This window comes from Nipponia nippon, unplaced genomic scaffold (genome assembly GCF_047370975.1).
Source record: "Nipponia nippon isolate SJK-2023a ecotype South Korea unplaced genomic scaffold, ASM4737097v1 scaffold_32, whole genome shotgun sequence".
Taxonomy (NCBI): domain Eukaryota; kingdom Metazoa; phylum Chordata; class Aves; order Pelecaniformes; family Threskiornithidae; genus Nipponia; species Nipponia nippon.
In genome coordinates, this window is record NW_028262350.1 from 3352580 (window position 1) to 3377651 (window position 25072).

Below are 25072 nucleotides of genomic sequence, written 5' to 3' on the forward strand. Positions count from 1 at the left end.
GTTATTTTTAAAAGGGGAAGGAACCCAACGCGATGGTAGGTTACTGGAGATTTCCTTTTTATTTCGAAGAATAATAATCACAGACAAGGGGGGAGAAAAAAAAAAAGCAACGCGTCGCCATTAAATAATTTGATACTTTGATATACAACATTTTACGTAGCACAATATTAATTTCTCTTCTTTTTTTTTCGTAGAGACTTGAACAAGGAAGAAATGCAGGTAAAAATATACACAGACAAAAGAGCATAGCAAGGAGAAAAGAACGACAGAGGTTACAGGGAGAAGGCGTGATAATCATTCATATTATGTACAGGACTATATATGCTAAGTATAATTTGCATTCAGAGCTTCAGGTCACATTTTCTAAATTAAAGGTGCTAAACACGACCACGTTACTTCATACCAAAAAGTACACAGCGAAGTACAAACGGAGATTTACAAATTACTTGTACTATAGGAAGACTCACATAGAAAAATGTGTCTATTCTGACTCTAAAGCCACATTTAATAGGTAGATAGTCATTCTATTGTACAAAAAAAAAAAAAAAAAAAAAAGACTTTAATATAGGTAGTATTTTTTCAGTGTCAGGAAACACAATGTATCATTCCTAGGGTTTTTAATTATTTATGCACTTATCATTTATCTATTTTAATATATAGTCTTTTTTTCCGTGTGTTTTCCCCCCCTTTTCTTCTCGCGTGGGTTTCCACATTTCCTGCATCCACCTCTCGCCCCTTTCATTCCTCCTCCTCATCCTCCACGTCTGGTTTTTCCTGGCTGTTGGAGCCGGAGCAGGCAGTTTTATTTTCTTTTTTCCACTTCATGCGCCTGTTCTGGAACCAGATTTTGATCTGCCTCTCTGTGAGACACAGGGCGTGGGCGATCTCGATGCGTCTCCTCCTCGTCAGGTAGCGGTTGTAGTGGAACTCCTTCTCCAGCTCCAGGGTCTGGTACCTGGTGTAGGTCTGGCGGCCGCGTTTTCTGTCGGTGCCTGGGAAAGAAATGCAGATTTTAGATCAGCCGGGGGGTTAGGGGAGATGTTTTGGGGTTGCTGCTGCTTTGGTTTGCTCTCTTGCTTTTGTCTTCGGGCGCAGCCCAGCGAGCGCCCATCCACCGCAGTCCCACGGGGGGGACAAAATCCTCGGAGGAACCGTGCAACCTGGGACAGCCCTTGGTTTTATTTGCAAGATCAACTCATTCTGCTCGAGGCTTTCCCCACCTCGCCCTCCCTGTTCTCAGCCCCCCAACCACCCCAGCTTTAATTTCCCTTCATCCAGGAAAAGCGAGCAGTGCTTTTTGTGTGTGTGTCTGTGTGTGCGCCTGTGCGCGTCTCCGAGCGCACAACCAACTTCAGAAAGTTTCCTGCCCTCCTAGCAGGGCTCAGACTCTGAGCTCCGGCTTTAATTTTTATTTAGACACCAGAAATTTCGGATGGTTGGGGAATAAATACAGAAATGCGGTCGAGCGAGAGCGGGAGAGGCATCTGCTACCTACACAAATCCAACTATTTGTCCTCTCTTAAAGCTGTCATCAGGGCGCCTGCTTGGAAGGTGCGTGATGGGCTTCGGTATTTCAAGGGGATGTTTTGGGCACAGCAGTGGCTTCTGGGGCTGACAGGGGGGCTGCTCCCCCCGGCTGCGCTTCTGGGGGTGTCCGCACATGAGCAGGGCCTCAGCCCTCACCCCAGGCTCCCCCCACCCTCCCGCTGCCTGCGAGCGGGCTTTGGGAAGGGCCCAGCTCCGCCGTCTCCCTTCCACCCGGTATTTCCTGCAGTCCGCTTGGAAATAGTTCTACAATATGGTGTTTGTGATCCTGACTCTATTTTCTGTGTAAATGCTATGTAGATCTATAGTGTAATGTGTTCTTTCCCAGAGCGGTGGGGATGGCGAACAGCAGCCCTCGGCCTCTCCTCCACACATTCCACCGGACTCCTCTTCTTCCCTTTTTTTACCCCCCCCCCCTTTCTTTTTAAAAGAAGAAAAGATCCAGTCATTAAAAGGAGAAAAAAAAGAAGCAAAATAGCCAGGCTAGCTGTAAAGTAAAAATGTGCAGGTCGTGGAATGTGGGTTGTAAAATCCGCTGAGGGGAGAGCCATAAACTGCTGCTGAATAGGGATGACAACTCTATCTCTGCTCGCTGATGAAATTCCACAAGCGCGATCGCACAGTGGGCATGGGGCACGGGGGGGAGGCAGGGGGGACCCCGCTTTTATGACCGAGGTCGACTTTTTCTGGGTTTAGGCTCAGCAGATCCCAGAGTATCCAGGGTTTTTTTGAGCGCAGGACCCGTTTCCCTGCTTCCAGACCCTCTCTAATGTTGATCCTCGCAGCGTCACAGGCTAAAAAGGGGGCGAGTGGGGGGGCTTCTTAAATCTAAAGTCAGATAAAAGCAGAGGTGAAGTGTTTACGACCAGAAATATTTGGTCTTTGATAAATCAACTGTAAAAGTGAATGAATTATGGAGCAGGTAATGGAAAGAACTGACCACCAAATAAGTGTGAGGGTAACTCCTGCCTTTATAAGCCGCTATGCGTTGGCTGCTCCGCTGTTTTCTTTTCCCTCTGCTTGGCAGGGAGGCTGGCCCGCACTCCCCTCGCCCCCAGGGTTACTCACAGGACCCTGCCCGGGTCCCTGGCCGCGGAGGGAGGCTGGCTCGCAGGGATGCTCTCCCGTTGCAGCCTGGCACGGCAGAGCCGAAGCCGGGGCGGCTGGAAAACCGGCTTCCGCCTTCCCCTCCGCTCCCAGCCGGGACGGCAGAGCCTCTCTCCCCCCTTCTCAGGATTACACGGGTGTAAACACCACCACGCGTGCACACGGACACCGGCCGGGCTGCTCCGAGCCGGGGGAGCCGGGCCCGGAGCGCCCAGCCCGGCCCCGGTGCGCTCGGTGCGGCCGGGCCCGGGGGGAGCCGGGAGGCGCCGGGCCCGCTCCCGCGCGAGGGGGTGGGTATTTATTAAAGGTTAATTGACATTAATGCCCCGGGACGGGGCGCCTCGGTGACTGAAGGCAGCGGGGCCGCCCGGCGTTCGGCGGCTTTGGGGGCGGGAGGCGTGCGCGGGGGCAGCGTCCCGGGGACCCCCACCCCCCCGGCAGGGCCACGCCGAGCACCCCGCGGCCCCCAGGGAGCCTCCCCCAGCCTGCGGAGCGCACCCCAGCCCTCCGCCGTGGTGGGTTTTTCGGGAGGTGACACAGATAAACCTGCTCCCCCCCTGTATCCATCCGTCCGTCCGTCCATCCACCCGTCCGTCCGTCCATCCGGATTCCGGCCGGAGTGTCACCGTTTTGAGAGCGGGGCTTTTAATTGCCCCGGGAATGATGTGTTGCTGTTTCTGATGGCAACACGCTACGCTTAATGGCAGTGTCTGGGACATTGTGGTGAGGGGCTGGCAAATGAAGGTTTTGCAGTCTAACAGAACACAAACCAGGCTTGCAAGCACCTCCCATAAATAGTTTCTTTCGGAATCTATATCTCTATCTGCATGGGGGTAGCACAATCTCCATCCTGTAGATGCAGGAGAAGAAGGGGCTGGCCATTATTTCCGCAGCTCTGTCTGTCCCTTCTAAGACAAACTGCCTTTTGCATGGCACATACACAGCCCCAGCAACACCAATAAATATTTAAAGCTAAAAGGATGGCTTTACGGCGGGGGGGTGGGGGTGGGCTCGCTCTCTCCCTCTCTCTTTTGAAGATGCGTTTTCGGTGAAACGTCATGAAAGGAGTTGGGGACAATTCCCCCCTCCCCTCCCCCTCCGCCGCCCCCCGCGCACGCCAGCAAATAATTTACACTCCCCCAGCCCCCTCCCCACCCCGGGCTCCTTTCTTTAGGGAGGCTGGGGCTTACCTGTGCTCCTCATCCAGGGGTAGATACGGAAGTTACTGTCGCTTTGCAAATCTGAGTCCCTCTGGTCCGTTTTGCTGCAGTTCTGCTTGGAAGCATCTCCCGGGCACATCATGGAGAGGTTTTGCTCGAAAGGGGAACAGTGCATGTTGAAGGAGCCGGGCTCCAGGCCGTAGCCGGAGGAATACATGCTGGGGGGCTGGGGGTGCACGGCGCTGGCACTGGAGTAGAGCCCGGGCATGGAGGCGGCGAAGGGAGGCGTGGATCCGGCCCCATACCCCGCTCGCTGGGTGTTGGAGGCGAAAGCGCAAGAAGTTTGCTCGGGAAAGACTCCGGATGGGAAAACCGAACTTGCGGCTTGATATTTAGAAAATAAAGCATTCGCATAATACAATGAACTCATAATTTGGCCGGGTGATTTGTAGGTCGGGACGTTTTAGTGTCGGTTTTACGAGGTACCGTGATATATTACGGAATTAGAGTCCAGATTTACACCAAAAAGGAGCCCTTTTTCCTCCCGGCCCATGTGACGCGCGGGCACGTGGCTCCGGCGGCGCCAATCGCCGCCCGCTCCCTCCTCGGGGGCAAAAAATTGTAGTGCTGCTGGATTTATAAAATATGATAAATAATTGATGCGATATAAAACCCTCCAAGATCTATGCTGGAAGGGGTGAAATTGTGCTGGAGTCGATAAGCAACCTGTAATCAGTTTTCAGCTCAGACCGAGGGAGAAAGAGAAAAGGGGGGGGGGGGGTAAAAGCACGTTGCTGATAAACCAGCGTCTCCCTCTCGGTCTCTCTCTGCTGGAGGAAAAGGAAGGGAGCTCTATTTATCCCTTTATTGATCCCGTCTAAAATTTCCCCCTTCGCACCATTTCCCCGGCTCCGAGGTACTTTTTCACAAGACTGTACAGAATTCCCTCCCCTCCCCCCTTGACCCTCTCCCCCTCCCCGGCCACCCCCCCCCCAAAAAAAAAAAAAAAAAGGACAAATGTCTCATTGATACCTAATAGTTTCAGAGTTCTTTTTTCCCAAATGCCATTCAGCTCTATATCTAATTTATTCCAGTGCCACAGGCTTTGAGCTTCGTATTGAGCTGGCATTTGCTTTTCTTGTTGCGAGAAATAAAGAGCGCACAGATCCCTTGTTCAGCGTGTCAGCGGTTCTGCGGGACTCAATTACAGTCAGAAGTAAAACCTTACCAGCTGGCTGATTTGCTTTCTGCTGGAGAAGCAGAGAGACCTTCCAAAATGCGATCTGCCTCGATTTTTTTCAAGGGGGGGGGGGTTTAGAAAGAAAGAAAGTCTTACAGGCAGGAGAAGCGGCCCAGACAATGGGGATGTGCGTCCAGGGGCTGTGCTGTTTTGCCGGTTGTGGTGCGGGGGGCCGCGCAGCCCCGCGCTCCGCCGCGGCCGCGCAGGGCGGCTGGGCAGGCGGAGGAGCAGAAAGCAGCAGCTCAGCTGCGCGACCGGCGGGGTTTTTTTCTTTCTTCTTCTTTTTTTTTTTTTTTTTTTTTTTGGAGCGAGATGAGTGGGAGGGAAGGCAGGGGGACCCAGAGCTGGGCTTCGTCTTGCGGGGACAGCGGGGTGGGCGAGGAGAGAGGCAGAAAGAAGGAGGAAAGAGAAAGGGGGGGGGGGGGGGAGGGAACCAAACCAAAACAAGAGACGTTACCTTCAGGAAGGATTTCCACACAGCCTCCCAACCTGTCACCACCCGGGAACTGCTAGGAACAACAACAAGAGCAGAAGCCATGGCAGTTGCCCCGTCCCCCTCCCCTTCCCCGCGGCTCCCCGGCAGCGGCTCCCCGGCCCCGGCCCCGGCCCGGCCGCCGCCCGGCCCGCCAGCATCGCTCCAGGCAGGGGCGGCTTTGATGGCCAGGGCTGCAGCTCCCACACAATTGACTTTTATTTCCTTTCTATCAAAGTGGTCCTGGAGGAAATGGAGCAGGGTAAAAGAATGATGTCACGGAATTCTCGCTTGTAAACTTTATTGTAACTTTCTTCCGCCGCTTCCAGGTTTAGACAATAGAACAAAGTGGTGAAAGAACAACAAAATATATCATTAGTTCCCCCAATAAAGTAATTCACGTATACAGTATACATTCTTTTTCACAGTTAACCTAAAGATCACTTTACAACTTGCTTCACTGTGCGCATGCTAACTAAAGGAGAGAAAAACGCTTTTTTTCTTGTCTTTTTTTTCTTTTTTTTCCCTTTTTTTGAAAGAGACATTCAAAAATTGTAAACAAAAAAAAAAAAAAAGAAGAAAATCCCGAACCAAAGAAAAGAACAGAAGTAAGGAAAGCAAAGAGAGAAGGAGAGAGAGAAAGAGAGAGATAACTATAGCATAAATAGGCAGTTTCATGTTGTTGGGATGCTTGTTTCAATAGCTACCTCCAGTACATACAGATAAACCACAACAAAAAAGGTGGAAACTAAAAAAAAAAGTGCACAAATGTAATTTCACGTAACTCCTATAGCATTGAAAGCTATGTTAACCAACCCACCCCCCAGGAAAGAAGAGAGAGACAGAGAGAAAGACAGAGAGAGAGAGAAAATTTCACAGTCATGTTTTACATAAGCTATTGCGTTACACTACCACTAGTTAATAACTGGCAAAAGGCAGGAGAGACCTCCCGACCACTTTTGCATACTGTTCATTGTATCAAAGGATAATCAGGAAAGTGGTGCTTACAGCTATATTGTTTTACAGCAATAAAAGGGTTTTTTTTTTTTTCCTTTCTCTTTTCTATGCATTGTTGGTTTTTTTCCCACCCCTCCCTTACACTAACTGCCATTAACGTGGGGCTCAGGGGCTCTGCCACCCCAGCAGCGCTTGCCTTTCAGTCCTTAAAAATCCTTTTATTTCTTGTCCGCCTTCTGTGCTTCCCCTTCCTCGTCCACCTCCTGGGCTCTTTCCATTTTCTGTTTTTCCAGTTCTTCCTGCTCGCATTTGCTGCTGGGAAACTTGTCTTTGTTGTTTTCCTTTTTCCATTTCATCCTCCTGTTCTGGAACCAGATTTTGACCTGCCTTTCTGTCAATCCCAGGGCATGCGAGACCTCGATCCTCCGTTTGCGGGTCAGGTAGGGATTAAATAGAAATTCCTTCTCCAGTTCCAGCGTCTGGTAGCGGCTGTAGGTTTGCCTCCCCCTCCTCCGTCCAGCGGCTGCTGGGGAATTGCAAAGGTTGGGTGGAAGAGGGGAAGAAGAGAAGGAGGTTGAAAGATACATAAACCAGGCTCGGGGATGGGCACACGCGGGCTCACACCCGCTCACACCCGCTCACAACCGCGCACAGCCGCGCACACACCCGCTCACACCCGCACACACCCGCACAGGCGCGGGAGGGGGAGGAAGAAAGGACTCGCAGGAGCAAAGGCAGGAAGCAAACAGGGAGAGGGAAAGGCTCCTGTGGAATATTATCAAAGGGAAGATGGTTATAAAGGAAAGGGGTGATGGTGGCGGGGGAGGGGGGGTCACCCACCAGCCCACTCCGAGCAGCCCAGCTAAAGCCTGCACTTGCACACTTATTATTACCCGAAGCACAACAACAACAGCAGCAGCAGCAGCAGCAGCAGCAACGGACTCCGGCTCTTTGGGATCCCGGGGAAAAAAAAAAAAAAAAAAAAAAAAAAAAAAAGAGCTGCAGCCCGGGGAGAGCAAGCAGCACCGCCGAAACCCCAAATCAAACGCAAAACAAAAATGAGGGGGCTTTTTAAGGCTATAAAAGTGCCATAAACTTTAAGGACGCGTCCTTCCACAGAAAGCCCGGCTCGCTCAGCCCCCAGAAGAAAAGGTCTCCTTCAGGGTAATTAAACTATAAAGCAATTTACAAGTGCAAAAGTTTACCCCCATAAAGCAGTAAAATACAGTCACCGGGGAAGAAAAAGGGAGCGAAAGAAAGCAAGCAAGCAAGAGGGGCAGAAAGAAAGCAGAGGGCTACTTTATGGGCTCAGGAACTGCCTCCTCGCTGTCCTTTCCATCTCGCCTCACCTTGCGGTCGCATCCAGGGGAAAAGCTGGGTCGGAGAAGGGCTCTGCTCCGAGCTCTCCGCCTCCTCTCCAAGGCCGCTGGCAGCAAGCTTGCAGTCCGTGTACTGCACCAAGTCCGACTCCTGGGCGCTGAAGAGGCTCTGCCTTTGCAAGGGGTCGTAGCCATAGAAGTTGCTGGGGTCCCCATGGCACGCCACGGCGCAGGGATTCTGTTGGTAAGGGGAGCTGGAGAGTGAGGATGCTCCGTGGTAAAACTCCTGGATTTGGGTCGGATGCTGGAAGGTGCCCCCCGTGCTGGGTCCGTACACCACCGTGGGTCTGCCCCCAAGATCCTGAGCGAACCCACAGTCATAGTAATTGGGACGCAAGGAGTCCCCGGTTTTGTATTTGGAGAAGAGTGAGTTGACAAAATAAGAGCTCATTTTAATTTAAATAAGAATATTTGTTTGGAGGAGGAAGAAAAGGCAAAAAAAAAAAAAAAAAAAAAAAAAAAAAAGAAGCCAACCAAACCAGACCACGGGAATCTATTAGCAAAAAAAGAAAGCGCTAAGATGCTAAGCAACGACAGTTTGTGATTTCCAGGAATATAAAAGGAGGATATAATCAAAACTCTAAGCCTGCATGATATTGAATTCTTTCCTCCCCCCCACCCCTAAAAAAAAAAAAAAATCGCCACTTAAAGAGTTCTCGCTTTACATTTCCAAGAAGAGATGCCAGTTCATAAACAGTTTTCAGTGATTTACTTCAGCGCAAATGAGTTGTTTCATATTTTGCAGTGTCTTTTCATGATCATTTGCATCTATTACCAAAACCTCATCCTATTGGCTTCTCCTTACTCCACACGGACTCTGCACCGCATGATTGTGAAAGGAAGAGTGTGAGAGAATAAAGAAGGAAAAGCAAGCGAGGGGGAGCGAGAGAGGGAGAGGGAGCGAGCGAGAGAGAGAGAGGGAGCGAGAGGGGAAGGGAGAAGGAGGTGGGGTGAATATACGGATTAAATATGTTTAACTACCTACATTAATGAGATATCGCTCGCCTCACAACAAATCACATACCTAGACCACCCAAAAGATTGATTTTTGGGGAGTGTTGGAAAATTAAAGAGAAGCGCTCGCAGTCGTTAATTTCAAAATTTTAACGAGGCAGTTTTAGCCTTTTTAAATGTCAGGGTCGCTTTGGAAAACTGTAAAAGAACACGATTTAATTGCTACCAGTTTTAAAAGGTCCTATAAATGTAATTGGTATTTTAATACAAGTTATCAAATCATACAGCTTCTTACCCTAAACATATTTTAAAACAAACGAGGTAGTCATATTTAACATTTTAATGATCAATTTCCTTATTATTGATAAAGGTTTAACTATCACATGAAGGGAATTGCATTTGTAATAGCCCCAAAAAAGGCTGTAAACTGTTTAACAAACTATAAAACGCCATAAAGCCGGGGATGTTGTTGTTGTTTATACCGCACTACATAAAAGCCGTTAGGATTTTACGAGTTCGTTCCTCTACTGCTATAAACCAGAGGTTTCGATTGGACCCGTCCGCATTACAGCGAGATGTTGAGGTGTCAATATTGAATTAAAATGATTATAGTTTTTCATATATAACATTGACTTTTTGTGTCTCTCCCGCAGCCCCCTCCCTGCCTCCTCCCCCGCCGAGGACTCGTTCAAGATGTGGTCGGGGATGATTGCGAACTAAAAGTATTGTGTGGCTTATCACACCCCGAGCAGAGCCTTTACGGCCGGGAACGGATGGCTGTGCCCTCCCTCACCCCCTCCTCAATAACTTAAAAAAAAAAAAAAATTTTTTTTTTTTTTTTTGTGATACTTGTAGTGAAAACTGGGGAGAAGAGGGGGTGGGGTGAGGGAGAGAGGCTTTCTATTTTATTGGCATTTGGTAACAACGAGGCAAACTTACCCCTAAGATGCCAACGCTGCAATTTTCCACCATCTAAACACACAGGGGGTAGATTTTGAAATTCATTTAGCGCAGTCAGCAAATATTACCGAGGCGTATTTCAGCTAATAACGACCCAAACCCGCCCAGCCCCGCCGCTGCCCCAGCCTGCCTGACACCCCCGGCGCCCCTCCAAGCCCCCCGCAATGCCACCTATATTTTCCAATCCTTCAACAGGAGTTAAAGACACCCTTTTAAACCTCTATTTATTTTTTTTTTTCCCTTTGCCCCGGGTAGATTTCTGCTGCTTCCCATTGCATCCGTCTGCGCGGTTTTGACACGAGAAAGGTGAATGAAAGAGGGTTTCACTCGTGCCTGCCTTCAACCGAGGGACAATTTTCCACCTCCACACCATGGAAAAGAGGAAAAAGTTGAAATGTTTCGGTTAGTCTGTCTTGCCAGGGCTTTGGTGAAAAAATACTTGAATTAAAATTGGCAGTGGGAATAGGCAGGGAATTGAGACAGACAGGCAGAAAGAGAGAAAGAAAGAAAACAAAGATAGTAACGGAATAAAACTTTAAAACCATCCTTAGAGATATAGTTTAAGTAAATACGTTTCCTTTATTTTGTGTAGGGATCATTTCAGTCGAGCCTAAGAGCCTTTTCAAGTAATTATTGTTGTTGGAGTACTTGCAGTGGTATAATTAAGGCTTTTTTTCCCCCCTAAAAGACAAGTTAACATTTTATTTTTCTCAACACTTTTATTGTCGATTGAGCAGATTTTGGTTTCCTCTTTGAACATAAAACCCCAGAAATGGTGCACAGAAGTAAACAGAGCTTTGCAGCCTGGCGTGGGGATGCTCGATGCTGGAATTTTCAAGAAAGCAAAAAAAAAAAAAAAAATTGAATCGACTAAAGTATTTTTAGAAAAGATGCTCTCCTCTTCTGTGTGTGTTTGGAGGGGTACTCCCATCTATTCAAGTTCGCCAAGTAAAAAATAGCAGGAATTCCCGTTCGTCCGTGGACCCCAAGAAGGCAGGAGCGAAGTTGTTCTTGGAAGTTAACATTTTTATCAAGTGCAGGAGGATTTTATGGTCATGATGGGATGGTAACTCACCAATGCACCAGAAATCAATGGCTGATCTTAAATCATTCATATACTGTACTCAGATTCCTGATGAAAGGAAAATGTTTCTATTATAAGAAGAAACAAGTGGGGATGTGTGTGAGTGTGCTTGCCTGTGTGTGTCTGCGAGGGAGAAGATAATGTATAAATACCCAGCGGAGGAAAGATTTATTAGGAATTCACAAGGAAAAAAAAGAGAACCCCAAACCCTTTCCTAGGTAAACCTTAACTTTCCACTACTCCGCATTTTACTGAATGCACAAGGGCAGGATTTGTCTTTATTTTCCCCATCTATTTCTGTTTACTTCTGTATTTCATTTTAGAGCATTTAAGCAGAGTCCTGAGATGCTTAAACTTTGCTTCTCGAAGCAGCATATTGCGTCCCGTTCTGTTGTGTGCACCCGTTTAATTTGTTACGTCCTTCCCCAGAAGGCTGCGTACTGGGCAGCGCGCGCGCGTTTTCTGGTGTAACTTCGGAGCAACGTTTATTCAGAAAATACCTGTTTAGAACAATTTGAAAGAAAACCTATATTGAAATTATTGCCACCATTCCTTTCTATGTTATTTGTAGCTGAAGGACTGGAACGTCTGAATAATTTTTGCCTTGTAATTTTGAAGAAACAAAGGCCAAAATAAAAGTGAACTAACGGAGTTAGAAGTTTACATTTTTGCTGCTACTGTATCCGTGGAATATTTACGCATATCACAAAACGTGGTAAGTTAATAGCATTTTGGATTAATTTACTATTTTGTAGCATTTAAAAATATTTCCAAACATATTAAGTGAAGACCTTGGGCGAAGAGCAGTAGCATTACCAAAAGACGGAGCAAGTTTACCAAAAATCACCCGTTCAACTTCTGAAAAGCATATACTGGCTTTTTTTCGGCGATGGCTATGAACGTAAAGCGTAGAAAATAAAGAGCTGAGAAAGCGCAGATCATCCTAACGGCTAAGGTAAAGAGCCAGGGGAAAATGCCCTGATTCTGTGTGCGCCTTTCCCCCCGAAATCTTTCAGCCACTCTCTTTTCCAGTCCTGCAAACGTAAATCTTCGGTTTGGAGATAATTACGCTGTCCTCCCACCTCCACCCGAACCAGCAGAAGACAAAACCCGATGGTATTTTTCTCCCCTTTAAATGAACATTTAAAATAGCTGCGTGCCCCACCTCTCACCGCATCCCAGCACAGAGCTTCCAGCTTAACTCTCTTTTTTTTTGTTGTTTTCCCAGCCTCACATAATTCACCCTCGCAGGGAAAAAATAGACGTAACCTATAAAATCGGCAAAATAGCGATAATTAACCCTATATTTTATGCCTCGGGATTATTCATGCTCGCCAAGCGAGCAGCCCGGTGGCTGCCGCTAATGAAGTCAAGGTGTTACGCGGGGCCCCGCGGCCGAGCGCGGGAGACGCGCGTCCAGCGTGGAGCAAGGGCGCCACCTCGCGGCGCGGCGCGGCGCCGCAGCCTGGGCCGGGGGGCGCGCAGGGAGGGGGGAGGTTTCCTTTGGAGAGAGGGGGGGAAGCAGAAAAAGAGGGGGGGGGGTGTCCCCGCTCGGACCTGGGGAAATAAAACCGGGGGAAAGCGAGGGGAGGGAGAAAAAAAAAGGGAGAAAAAGGAAAATGGAGTTCCTCCTCCTCCGCGCTGAAGTTTTACGCGGGGAAAGCTCCACCATCCAGTCGCTCTACCCGGCAATAAAAGAGGGAAAATGGGTTTGCTTTTGAAAACCACTATTGTTTCAAATTCCGAGACTAAACAATTGGTCATTCTGCTCTGGAGGGGGAAGGCCAGAGCTGTAAACCGATAAAGAGCTTCCCAAGCCCAGACGTCTCGCCAGAACTTCGAGTGTGTGAGGAGTGCGGGGGTGCCTCTGTGTGTGTGTGTTGTTGTTGTTGTTGCGTGCATGGCTCAGCATTCTGGCAGCCTGGAATTGCTTTAAAGGAAAAAGAAAAAAAAAAAAAAAAAGGAGGAGGGAAAAAAAAAAAAAAAAAAAAGAACAAAGGGAAGCATCCAGAGCGCTGGATTTTCACGGCATCTGCAAGAGAAGAATAAATTAGCAAAAGTCCCTCCCCACCTTTTCTCTCCATCCCCCCCCCCCCTTATTTTTTAACTACCCCCTCCCTTAAGGAAAAAAAAAAAAAAAAAAGAGGGGAACTTTGTATGTGAGTGAAGCAGAAACAAGAGCATTTACACGTTGGGTTTCCCCACATTCCCAAGTCGTTGTAGTAATTTAGGAGTTCCTGAAAGTTTTCTTGCACTGTTTGCTTTACAGCCGTTTAGTTCCTTAACCTTCAGAAATTTATACCCTATAAAGTTTTATAGCGGTCATATTCTTTTATTGCAGCACACTGCACTGAATTTTCCTTTTTTTTATGACAAGTTACTTCCCTTTCTCTCTCTTCCCTCAGTAAGCTCCAAATATCTTTCTTCTTCTTTTGTTTTCTTTTCAGAGCTGCCCCAAAGAAAGGATTTTTTTAAGAAGTGAAATATTGCCCTTTAGAGCGCCCATTATGTTAAAAATTAGTGGAAAGAGATTCTCGGTTATATTTCTCACTACCTGCTTCCTGCAGGGCTGAGCAGGTCTTAGGGTTTGTTTGTTTTTTAAATATAGAGATAGAAACACTTTCCAAGCGCTTGTATTTCTTCATGAGCAATAAAATGTCAAACGAATTTAGAGAGGGAATTATAGGAACCACTCATTGAGCCCTTGGAAAAAGGAACCGCGTGTCAAATCCGAGGCGATGCCAAGCGGGGAAAGCGGGGTGGGGTTTCCCACTGTTTGTTTTGGGTTTCTAATTTTTCTTTAGCAACGTTTTCCTTGGGCGGTAGGGGAATAAACCGAGGAAAGTCAAATAAAGCCAGTCCGCTCTGCGCCTCCACTCCTGCTCCCCTAAGGCTGCTGCGGGAATGTAGAGATCAAACCCTCGAAAACAAACAGGTAAACAAGCAAACAAACCAAAGCCCAAGCAACCACCGGTAAATGTAACCAGAGATTAACGATCTCCAATTCAAAAAAATCAAACAATTTTAAAAACATTTAGAAGGGCAGCAAGCTTGCATGGGACCGAGTAAGCACTTGCTGCACCGGAGAGGAATTGTTTCCATTTGTCTCTGGACTTCTTTTTTTTAACCTAAGCAAAAATTGATTCTTATAATACACTTAACGAGCCACTGAAGAACGCAGGAAAGCCCAATGAAAATATTTCTGAAATTTTAGATGAAGCAGTATAACACAATGACATATAGGTGCTGTTGTTCTAAAATCGATTTTTATTCTGGAGCATTAAACATCTCTGGAAAATACATCCTGCTGATGCTACAGAAGACAGCTTTTCCAACATTTTTAAAGTAAGCATATTTCCTAATAAAATGAACTAACATTTTAAATTCTATTTAAAAAGAACCTTATATTGTCGTCTTAAAAATATCCGCTCTTTACCACAGTTCTAAGGAAAGTGAAAAATGTTTCTAAATTCTAGTGGCCGATGGGTTGCAAACATCACTTAAGTCACGGGTACGCTTCTGAAAAATATAGCAATGAGGATTTAGGCAAGTCCATACTCAGTCCGAGATACGAGGAATATATCAATTCAGCATGAAGCGGATTTGAAATTCATCCATCCTTGAGAAGAATCAAACAAAACTGAAAAATTTGACTGCCCAGCTTAAACACAGCTAAATCATCTTTTTTCAAACCACTATCTTTTTTTTTTTTCTTTTTAAATAAATCCGGATTTAGAGAACTGATCCTGCTGCCACCAACTTTCTTTCCTCAGCTCAAAATGTCTCCGAAACTGCGTTTCTTAAATGAGTTTCGAGGAAGGGGATTAGGGGCTTTGACACAGGGTGAAGTTTGGTTACATCTAACTCCCTCCGGCAACAGAACAGTTAAATTTTGAAGCCCCCGAGGAGCTACTTCGTGGTGGAAAGTTTTACATGAGAAAGTCTAGGCATTCAAAAAAAAAAAAACAACACAACTTTCTGAGGAATGGTCTTAAACGCTTAAGGTCTGGTTTCTTGTCGAGTGGAAGATTTTTTCTTTTCCCCCTTTCAAGAGGAATTGAAGTGGTGGAAATTTCAGTGCACCGAGGGGCAGCTATTTGCTTCTTATCTCTGGATCATGGGGGGGGGGGGGGGGGGAGGGGAAAAAAAAAACCCAAAACACAACAAAAAAAAGCAGGAACACTTTCCAAAACCGCAAATCTGCCTATCGCTTCTTCCCAGAGCAATCTCTGTTCAGCAGATAAAAGTGGTCCCACAAAAGCTAACGCTAAGGCTACACAAGTGAGTCGCTTCTGAAATCAGATTTGCACTGGTTCGTTCAGATATACAGCAGAAATAAATGTCTTTTCTCCGTTTTTTTCCCCACCCTATTAAAACAAGCCACCTTACACTCGCCTTGTTCCTAGAAAGCCTCCTGGCAGCTAAATATACAAATTCGCACACGAAGAAAACGAGAGAGGTTTATTTCGATATTTTCCATCCACTATCAACTGCAGAACTCTTCGCATACTTAAAAAGCCACAGCAGAAACAGAAAACGAGCTTCAACGTTCACAGAAACACAACCACGAACACAGTTTACAATACCCACCATATAATCGACTGGTACTAACCCCCCCCGCCCCCCCCCGCCCCCCTTCCCAAAACAAAGTTAAGTCTTACAGAGATAAAGGGAAACCGGTCCCGCACGGGCGGGTTGGAGAAAGCTCCAGCGGATCTGTCAGATGAGAAATCAGCTCCGGCCGGCACGACATGGGACCAGCGAGGTCTATATTTGTGACTCTAACCGCTTCTTCGGGATGAGGATGAGGAAGGGGGGGCAGCGCGGAGCCGCCGCGTCCCCCGGTGCCACCCGCGGGACGAGGCTCCTTCCCCGGGGAGGCGGCGGGCCCCGGCCCCGGCGCGGCACCGGGCCCCGGAGGGAGGCGGGTGGCAGTGGGAAAACACGCCGGGAGCTGGCTTCAGGCGAGAAAAAAACCACCCCACCCCACCAAAACCCCAGCGACATTCAAGTATTAAAAGCATCTCAGCAAACAGGAGGGGGAAGAAATACACACAGGCTAGGGTTGGCACTTTATCTCTGCAACAGCCTACTGCTTTAGGAAAAGTCAATTCACAATAAATTATAAATATGCTAGCACTAAGAACACAACCTTCCCCTCCCTTACAGCTCTACTAAGGTAGTTTTTTAACTAGAAAATCCCATTCTTCCTCTCCTCTAAAAGTTAGGAATAAGTTGGCAGGGGTTCTTCCGCCCCTTTTTCTCCTAAATAATTTACAATGCGGCTCTGAGAGTGCCCCCCACACACTCTCTCGCCTCCCTCCCCGGCTTTTCTCCTCTTCCAAGTGACCCAGTATAAAATTACCAGATGAGGAGGTTTGCCTGTAAAGATCCTACTAAACTTTCAGGTCAAAGTCACATATCTGCCATGGCACGATTCAAATAAAAAATCCCGCATAATAAAACAAACTGGGGGGGGGGGGGGGGGAAGGAAAAAAAAAAAAAAGGGGAAAAAGAAAAGCAACGCAGCGCGGCTGGGAGTTGGGCTGTCATTAACCGACTGCCCCGGTATAAAGTTGGCGAATTGAAAATGATTTGTTGGGTGCAATTAAACGCAAGTCTTACGAATGTGTCTGTCTTGCAGTAGTTTAATTAAATCGTCTGGTTCCTTGGCCACCTCAACGTGTGAGTGTGAGCGTGTGTGAGTGTGGGTGTGTGTGAGTGTGTGTGGGTGTGTGTGGGTGTGTGTGTGCGCCGGGGTGTTGTGAATGTTAGAGGATCATTGTCCTTACGTGGCTAAAGAAAGACAGCGAGGTTTGGTGGGGGCTTGGGCCAGGGCTGGTTGTGGCCAGTTGGGTTTGCCGTCTTGCTTTCCATGGAGAAAATGCAAGCAGGGAAAGCTGCTGCTCGGACAGGAGCCTGTGTCTGTGTTACACTGTGGGGAGAAGAAAAGAGAAAGCGAACAAACAAACAAACAAAAAAAAATAGAAAAAGAAAACAAGAGAATAGAAACAAAACCCAGCGTGTGTCCCCAAAAAGGAGCTGCAGTTTTGGCTAAGTTGCCTCCGATGTGGCAATGCTAAGAAGATAAAAAAGAATAATAAGCAACATCTCGCATGCAAAGGTGGAGCTGGGAAACGGGGAGGTTTTCCCCGCGCGTTTGGGGGATGTGGCAGCACTGCGGGGGGGTGCGCGGCCGCGGAGGCTGGGAGCTGGGGGCAAGGGGGGATGCTGCTTTTCTGTTTGGGTTTTGTTTTTTGTTGGTTTTTTTTTTTTTTTTTTCATTCTTTGCCCTGTTCCTTGTTCATTTTCTTCATTTTCATCCTTCGGTTCTGAAACCAGATTTTGACTTGTCTCTCACTCAGGTTGAGGAGTCTGGCCACTTCGTGTCTACGGTCCCTCGTCAGGTACATATTGAATAAAAACTCCTTCTCTAGTTCCAGGGTCTGGTATTTGGTGTAAGGGCATCGTTTTTTCCTGGAGGAACGGGCGTGAAGCCAGCTGGCAGCTGGGTTGGCTGAAAGAAAAGCAGCGAGATCAATACGATGCAGCTTGAGCGTTTCTCAGAAGGTTTTAATCATGCCATCAAATATTAAGATTATACATACGCATATGCACGCCCGGGTGAAAAATGCTCCCTGCCGTAGGAGTTAGCAGCAGAGGCCGGATGAAAATCCTAGGGGATGGCCAGGGCCAGCGCAGGGGGGCCCGATCCCGAAAGAGGGGCACACGCCCCCCCTCCCTCCCGAGCGGGGGGGGCCCGGGAGCCGCGGACACGCGGGGCTGCGCTGCCTGCACGCCCAGGCTCGTGTCCGTGCACCCCCGTGCCGGCGGGCACACGCGGGTCCGTGCGGGCACGCGCCTCTGCACACGCGGGTCCGTGCACAGCCGCGGCCCCCGCACACCCGTGCCTGGGCGCACACGCGTGTTTGGGCGCACACGTGGCGGAGCTCCCCCCGCTTTCCCCCGGGCCCATCTCTGCCAGGTAAACACCCCCAGGCACTTATAGATTTGCATAACGCCCATCTGCACGTCACGCACGCTATATACAAAGAAACCGGTGCAAAAATTACATATATTACATTTTTTTCCAGCTGTGTTTTCCCACGTGCCTACAGATTTGCTCCCGCAGCCACACCGCGCAGGCAAGGAGCGGGGAGAGGAGGGCTGGAGAAACCTTGCGTAAATCCTGCCTGCTTTTTTGCTATGTGGCAAGAAACGGTCTCGATACAATAAACATCCTCTGAGGGCTGGGGGGACGCTGCTGCCGGAGATCTGGACAGTGTTACCCGGAGACATGGACATTTGCAGGGCTGCAAACGCAGCCAAAAATAAATAAGAGGCTGCCCGTCAGCCTCGCGTGTGGGAGAAGTTACGTGGGAATCTTTTGCAAAAAGGACGTTGCAGGCATTAGCCCGGTCGTGGGGGGCTGGGGGGGGGGAGGGGGGGAGAAAGCAACATTTGGGGAGCAGAAACCACCCCCAGGCACGGTGGTGGTGAAGGTCGCACCCGAAGGTGAAGTGGGCTTAGGGTAAATAATAGAGCACTGGCTAATCACATGCAAATATTAGCTGACCGTTGGGGAACTGAGAGGCGGGAAAGAGTAAAACGAAGGGTTATAGACGGACCACGTATTTCTATTTTATTTCCTTTGCCTCCTCTGAAATGATGACTGAAGCCATAAACCTTTACACCAATTAAATGGACCATTATAAATATATACATACACACGCGCGCGCGCCATCAGAACGTTTCCTCTACGTAAAATGAAATATATTGAATATTTTTTAAAAAATAATCCGGTTAATCTTCCCCTGTAAGTACTGCCTCTTACAAATTTGCACGGCTATTTCCTTAATGTAATTGACTTGATCTAATATGCAGAATTAAATATTAAAGAGGAAGAAAGCTGTTAATAATTGATACTGTTAATCCTGCTACCCATCCTTTAATGGCAATGGAGGGCTCTGCTTCATAACGGATTTTTATTCGGTTTGGTTTTATTTTTCGGTCGTATCTTGGGTCGTTAAAGTAGAAGATATTTTAAACGCCAGCGGTGCTTTATCTATTCACTATACACACATCCCCAAACAGAAAAGCGAAAGGGAAGAGGTCCTGGCACATCTTTTCTTTAAAATCCAGCAAATAAATTAACAGAGCCCTGTGCCATACACAGGGCGGGGATTCATTATTGCGAAATACTTTCAAAAATTGAAAGAGTCAGGGAAATCGGTGGGAGTACTTTCTGCAAAAGAGCTTCGTCTTCCAGCCCTGGCAGCCTCTCAACATCAGCCCAAATTAAACTATTATTTAAAACAAAATATGCATCGTAACCACATGCCATAGAAACCACACAGCATCCTCCTCGCGCGGGTCCCTGCACTTACTTATAACTTAATAACATTTTCTTGGACAAGATTTTTATATATTCAATTTCAGGGACATTGAGCACAGAACCTGGATATTTAATTCTCTCAAATCATTCACCTCACGGTTGCAGTTTGTTCTGGATCTCTGCCCAGTACAATAGAATAGGACTTTCTTTTTGTGTGTGTGTGAGTGTGTGTGCGCGCCTGTGTGTCTGCGCGCAAGTTAAATGATAGGGGGGGGAAAAAAAGTCACGGTAACATCCTGCACAAGGAGGGGAGGAATCCGTGAGGGGCGAGAAGATACTGTGGTTTTAATCGTAGGGTTGCAATGGCAATTTCTGTTCCAATGGAGGGGGGGAAACCGAAGTTAATTCAAGGGGAAAAAGGACCGTGGGAGGCTCCGAGGAGTTGTACCCCCGGCGGGGGCTGCTCCTCTGCCAGCCGGGGAAACTCCGGCTTTCGCGGCGCGGTGTTCACCGCGGGGGCGAAGCCAAGTTTCTCCCTCTGCCTCCTGCTCGGGCTTCGGCTCCCCTTCACCTTCCAGATGGCAACCAGGTACCGACCGGACCGGCACGAGGTGGAGATACCGAGTCTTTCTCACTCAGACGCCACCGCATTATTAGTATTATCATTACTATAATAATTATGAGCATTATTATTAATAATGGTATTATTAATCGCATTATTGACAGTATTATTAAATATTTTCAAGGCGAATGATTTTTTTTTTTCTATATTTCAGGGGAAAAAAAAGACAAGCCTCCTCGCGGAAAAAGCACATGCTGAAGTTTAACTGTTTCCCCAATCTGGCTACATTACAAATAAAAGCTAATTAAGTTGGAAGCACCCCCCCCTCCTTTTTTTTTTTTTTTCACTAGGAAGGAGCGTGGCTTTGAAATATTCATACCCTGCACCGTTGCATTTAATAAACAAGCAATTAAAAAAACCCAAATAAACAAACAAACAGGAGGAATAATGAGAACAAAAAGGCAGCACCACCGCAGACCCGAGAGGAGCGGCGGAGGGAGCGAGCCCGTCCCCGCCTCCGCCGGGCTCCGCCGGGCTCCGGGCACGGCAAAGCCCCCGCTGCTCTTTCCGTCCCCCACGTGAACTTTTCCTCCGTAATTTCGCCTCTTTCCCCCCTTCTTCTCCTTCTCCCCCCCTGCTCCCCTTTCCCGGCCTCGCTCCCCGACATCTCCCGGCTCCCCCCGTCCCTCCCCGTCCCCGCCGCCCGCACCCGCGCAGATTTACTCCCGCTTACTACAGTGGTCTCTGCTGCCGGAGCCAGAGCTCTGTAGGAAAGAGGATGACTCGCTCCAGCTTTTGTCCGCTCTGGACTCTGTTTAAGCTCAGAGACGACGCTCATTTTTATTTTTATTTTTATTTACCGGCAGAGACAATGCCACCCCTCTCCCCTCCCCACCTCTCCCCTTAGGTTGGCATCAGCAAGCTGAGACTTTTCTTTAAGCCCTGATTTTAAACTTTACGCAGCATTGTCCCCTTTTATTGCACCTCCTCCAGCTTTTATACTGTTTACTTCCTCACTTTTATAACTTACTTTGATCTGTCCTGTCTTTGTCTTCGCTTCCTTCACAAACTTTATTGTCCTCGAAGCTGGGCCTTTGATTGGAAACGATCCCTTCCCTTGCAGCAGAAGTTTCTAAATTGTACTCCTGTGTTCCCTGTTTATGGACATCCCCGGGACGGCCCAGCAGCGGCTCTGCCTTAACAGAGCCCTGCCCGGGGAGGTTCTCTGCTCTGGGCACTGGATCCAGCCAGCTCCGTAGATACCTGCTATCAGATGGGACGCTTTGATGTTGAATATATGGATGGTAGACGGCAGGAAGGGTACCAGAAGAATGTGGATTCAAAGGAGTCCAGGAGGCGCTGAAAACTGGAGGTTTTGGCTGAAAACTACAGGAGGGGAATTCTAGATGCTCATTGTGCCCAGCTTGCCTGGAACTCGTATATTGCCCAGATGAAAATTTAGCTGAAGGCGAGTCTTCGCTTTCATGACTTATAATGGAGTCGACATAATAATTGCTAAGAGTCCCAGAAATGGACATTCTCAGACATCATACAAAGCACGGTTCAATGAAGGGAAAAAAATATATAGGACAGATCTAGATTTGTACTCTACCCCCTTCTCCAACTTCCCAGCCAACAAAGTACAGTTGGGCTGCTGTGTTGTGAGCTCCCAGCAAAATGATTGGTCAAACTTTTTTCGTGTGCCTGATAAAGCGTCAGTCTCGGCGTAAATCAATCGAAGCCGAGGGGGCTGCGCTGCGCTGTCATCCGCCCTTGCATTCCATATCAAGGATGGATTGTTTTATGTTTATGCAATGTTGCAAAACGTCAGGAGTTTCGAAAAGGCACCAAACGGGCAGAGCTGGGGCTCATATCCCTTCCCAGATTTGCTCCTGAAATATTGGGGGGGCAGGAGGGGGGGCCGGATTTTTTTTATTATTTTTTTTTAGAGAAAGATGCTGATGTGCTCGCTTTGCCTTTAATAACCATCACGGGGGAATAGAGATAAAAGCTATTCTTTGCCACTCGGGCTCCAGAGTGCGATAGCAAAAAACCGGAGAATAAGTACAACCCCACCGCCCCCCCGGCCGTGATTTCATGTACACACATACGTGTGCGTGCACCGCAGGCGCGGAGGCACAAACGCACACGTATACGCGGTTTTGTAAAGAAAGAGATGGATCTAGGTAGCAAGAGTGGTGGGGAGGGGGTTATAAATAATTAACCAGCCGGGATGGGAAAGTGGATTGTTAACATGGTAAAATAATGGGGGTAAATATGAAATTTAAAATGTCACTGGCATGGACGTGGCATGGCAACTTTGACCAGCAAGCTGCCGAGCCGCAGCCCCTCTGTACAGCCAAAGCCTGCCTCGGACTTTATGCTTATGTATATACATAAATTTCTCAAAAATATCTCTGCATATGAACATATGTTCGCATGTTTCGCGGCATAATCCCAGGGTTGCTTTGCTTGGGCTAAAATAGTTCCCCACATTGCTGAAATCAGAAGCCTTCATTTAACTTTACAAGGCTAGTAAAATACAGTGCGCCACTGATCCGGCTTTGTTACAGAATGCCTTAAACTTGTGATGGTTAAATAGTTTAATAAAACTTACATTAGCTTTCTTTGATTTTTATAGCCTTGAATTTATTGCCTGTGGAAAAGAAAAGGGGCAAAAAAGGAATCCCTCGCGTTTTCAGCCCCCGTGCCCCCCCCCGCACCTCACATGTGGGTGCCCACGGTGTCTGTGCGTGTCAACCCCCCCCCACCCCCCCGCATTTTCCGTGTGATTTCGAAAACCCGACGATTTCGGGTTTTTTCCCTGCCCCGAAGCCAATGATTGACACGGGGCTGGGGCTCGGTGCGGCTCCCAGCCCCGGCGATGCGGGGTAACGGCGTCGGCTTTCCCAAGTTATGATGATAAATCCGTTTATTGCAAGAGGGTCCGATGGCGGCGTAAATGTTGGTTAAGGGAAAGGTGGGCTCTGTGCTTACGGCAAAAGTGTTTCTCTGGACTTCAGCTGTAACAGCCTGGATCAATTCGCCTCCTTTAATCTATTACCCCTCCGCCCTTCTCCCTCTCACCCCAACACTGAAGGATATTTAAAATGAAGGGCAAAGAGATTTCTAGGAACGATAAATCATCGCGAATCCTTCCTGAAGTGTATAGGGATGGAAGTCTATATTAACAGGCTAATAATAACATTGAAGGGTGCTAATAGCCGCCTGAAATGAAGGAAAAATGTATTTCGCATTTCCCTCTGTCTGTATGAGAGCGGGCGGGCGTGTGTCCGTGTGTCCGTGCCTACACAAAACGGACGTGGGAAATTGCGATCAGGGGTGTTTTACTGATACTGGAAGATTATGAAGGCGCTTAAAAACCCGCACCCAAAGCCTGAGGTTTTCCCCTTATCCTAGAAGCCGTGCTTTTCCGTGAGCATCTGCCCTGCAGCCTGACGGAGGGACGCGGTTCCCCATGCCCAGGACCGGAGCTCCTCTAAAAGAGGCGCTACCAGGAGGCTCTCCATTTTCAGTTAAAAAACCCGAGAGGGTCGGGATGATGGGCAAGGAGAGCCGGAGCTTAATGCCGGAGGTCTGGTTTATTTTTCATTTTTGCATCCATCAGGGTAGCAAGAGCCCCCCAACCAGCTCAAAATCCTCCCTGTGCTGGAAAAGCAGATGCAGTCCGCAGGCTCCAGCCAAGGTGAGGTTGGAGGAGGGCTTGGGGAGCCCTCGCCAGCCCCTGGGCTAAGATCTTGCCAAGGCAGCCGTGGGTAAATGTCACCAGGTGAGTACTCCCCACTGACCTGCGAGCTCTCCTCTCCTCTCCTTTCCAGGGGGGTTAATCCAAAGTAACTCCACTTCACCCCTTTCGCGTTTAAACCGGTGGAGGCAGAGAAATCCCCTACCAGGGAGCAGCATGGGGCAGGGGCGCTGCTCCCTCCACTCCATCTCACACGAACAGGGGTAGTGAGAAACGAGGGGGGAAATTCCTGCTTTTTCCAACTTTTCACATTTCTATCTCCTTCCCCCCCCCCCCTTCCTTTAACTTCCTTAAGAGTTGGGGAGGTTTTGAAATGAAAAGACCCTGTGTCATCAGACATGAAATACGAGCTGGTCGCTCGCGTTGTCATATTTCTCGGCTTTATCGCCTTTCAGAAATGATTTTTAAAAATCAGACTATTTCACAAGAGATTCGGAGGGACTCTGCGCATGTTATGAGAGCTTGGGAAAGGAAAGGGCTGATTTAAGTGTGTTGTGGAGATTAAACTCGCTTGGCGCATTGAAATGTGTTTATACAACTGATGGATAAACAGCCGTGTTGGTAGCAGGGTGTTGAATAAGTATAGATGAAATTATTGAACGTTAATTGAAGCAAAACACCTGTTCTCTGTTTGCCAGATAGATTGGCCGTGTCTTACCTGTAATAAATATATTCTTGGAAAAAATCCTGGTGCGCCTCCTATAAATAATGATGAACTATGTCAGCATGTGAGTATATAATTTTCTGTAGTATATAAATTTAAACCAAGAAGACTCCTAGGAGTGTGGCTCTGAGGCAGAAACCAAGGGTTTTCAGATCCCCAGTGAATGGAAACCTCACAAGAAGATCTGCAAAATCCATTTGCTTTTGCTCCTCTGGAGGTTTCCGTTTGTTCAGTAGTTTATTTTTTATACATATCCCCATAGCTCATCTCTCTGTAGCCTTTTCTGAGAGGGGCTTAAGGCAAACTACAGCTTCATCCCCGGTCTGCCCGCTTGGAGAGACCTGCTCCGGGTGCTGCGGGTGACATTACATGGGCGTTTATATTTTAAAACCCCAAATAGAGCCCATCAGAAATGACATGAAAAGCTCTTCTGTTTGCAAAAAAATCTTGGGGAAGGAAAAGACGAGGAGAAAGTGACCTCGGAGCAGAGTCTAAAAGTCTAAAAGGAGGAATCTTTGGGAGAGCGGAGGCAGGATGTGCGAGCTGCGCTCGGTTCCCAAACTAGATTAATCTTAGATATGTGATTGTTGTGAGCTGGTAAAGGGAAGTGGAACTGGAAATAGTTATTAAAAAAAAAAAAGTCCGAAGAGGAAACTTTCCTGCTTTCAGAATCAGCACCAAGTGTATTTAGCTGTGAGGAAAAATTGGGAGTATTGTCAGCTTGCCATGGAAAGCCAGGGGCTTCTGAGCTCAGACGCTGTTTATAAATAATCTTTATTGTTTGTGGAGAGAAGGAATCGTTTCCAAAGAGCGCTTTGACATACACAATTGCCAAAATCTATCCTTAACAAACAACTCTTTGGGTTGGCATTTCTAAGCTGAAAACA

General features: G+C 47.8%; 3 protein-coding genes across 14 annotated transcripts; all 3 read right to left on the bottom strand.

The window, feature by feature from the left end:
* Positions 1-35: 35 nt before the first annotated feature.
* HOXB7 (homeobox B7) lies at positions 36-5731 on the bottom strand. Of its 11 annotated transcripts, none has more exons than XM_087770067.1 (4): positions 5510-5646; positions 4845-5062; positions 3843-4196; positions 36-992 (listed from the first exon to the last, which is right to left on the bottom strand). In XM_087770067.1, exons 2-4 carry the CDS (start codon positions 4939-4941, stop codon positions 739-741), a joined length of 705 nt encoding a protein of 234 aa, XP_087626193.1. In that variant the 5' UTR covers positions 4942-5062; positions 5510-5646; the 3' UTR covers positions 36-738. The 11 variants fall into 11 exon arrangements, with proteins under 11 accessions (XP_087626193.1, XP_087626195.1, XP_087626198.1 ...); XM_087770069.1 differs by having other exon boundaries at positions 4845-5059; positions 5510-5632; XM_087770072.1 differs by having other exon boundaries at positions 4845-5003; positions 5510-5606.
* A 93-nt stretch (positions 5732-5824) lies between these two features.
* Positions 5825-8731, bottom strand: HOXB8 (homeobox B8). 2 transcript variants are annotated; one of them, XM_009464587.2, is made up of 2 exons: positions 7831-8731; positions 5825-7004 (listed from the first exon to the last, which is right to left on the bottom strand). In XM_009464587.2, exons 1-2 carry the CDS (start codon positions 8249-8251, stop codon positions 6700-6702), a joined length of 726 nt encoding a protein of 241 aa, XP_009462862.1. In that variant the 5' UTR covers positions 8252-8731; the 3' UTR covers positions 5825-6699. The 2 variants fall into 2 exon arrangements, with proteins under 2 accessions (XP_009462862.1, XP_009462861.1); XM_009464586.2 differs by having other exon boundaries at positions 5825-7007.
* A 7839-nt stretch (positions 8732-16570) lies between these two features.
* On the bottom strand, positions 16571-21414 carry HOXB9 (homeobox B9). The gene is made up of 2 exons (XM_009464592.2): positions 20786-21414; positions 16571-17375 (listed from the first exon to the last, which is right to left on the bottom strand). The coding sequence occupies exons 1-2, from the start codon at positions 21291-21293 to the stop codon at positions 17140-17142; spliced, it is 744 nt and encodes a 247-aa protein (XP_009462867.1). The 5' UTR covers positions 21294-21414; the 3' UTR covers positions 16571-17139.
* Positions 21415-25072: the final 3658 nt, after the last annotated feature.

Bases quoted from the DNA above. Each gene is read 5' to 3' on its own strand.
- HOXB7 (XM_087770067.1), bottom strand. From the start codon at position 4,941: ATGCCAGCTCAATACGAAGCTCAAAGCCTGTGGCACTGGAATAAATTA. The intron at 4,197-4,844 runs GTATCAATGAGA...CTAAATATCAAG, and splicing joins AAGAACTCTGAAACTATTAG to CCGCAAGTTCGGTTTTCCCA. The intron at 993-3,842 runs GTAAGCCCCAGC...TTTCTTTCCCAG, and splicing joins CCCCTGGATGAGGAGCACAG to GCACCGACAGAAAACGCGGC.
- HOXB8 (XM_009464586.2), bottom strand. From the start codon at position 8,251: ATGAGCTCTTATTTTGTCAACTCACTCTTCTCCAAATACAAAACCGGG. The intron at 7,008-7,830 runs GTGAGGCGAGAT...GCAATTCCCCAG, and splicing joins CCCCTGGATGCGACCGCAAG to CAGCCGCTGGACGGAGGAGG.
- HOXB9 (XM_009464592.2), bottom strand. From the start codon at position 21,293: ATGTCCATTTCTGGGACTCTTAGCAATTATTATGTCGACTCCATTATA. The intron at 17,376-20,785 runs GTAAGTTATAAA...CTTTTCTTTCAG, and splicing joins CAAAGACAGGACAGATCAAA to CCAACCCAGCTGCCAGCTGG.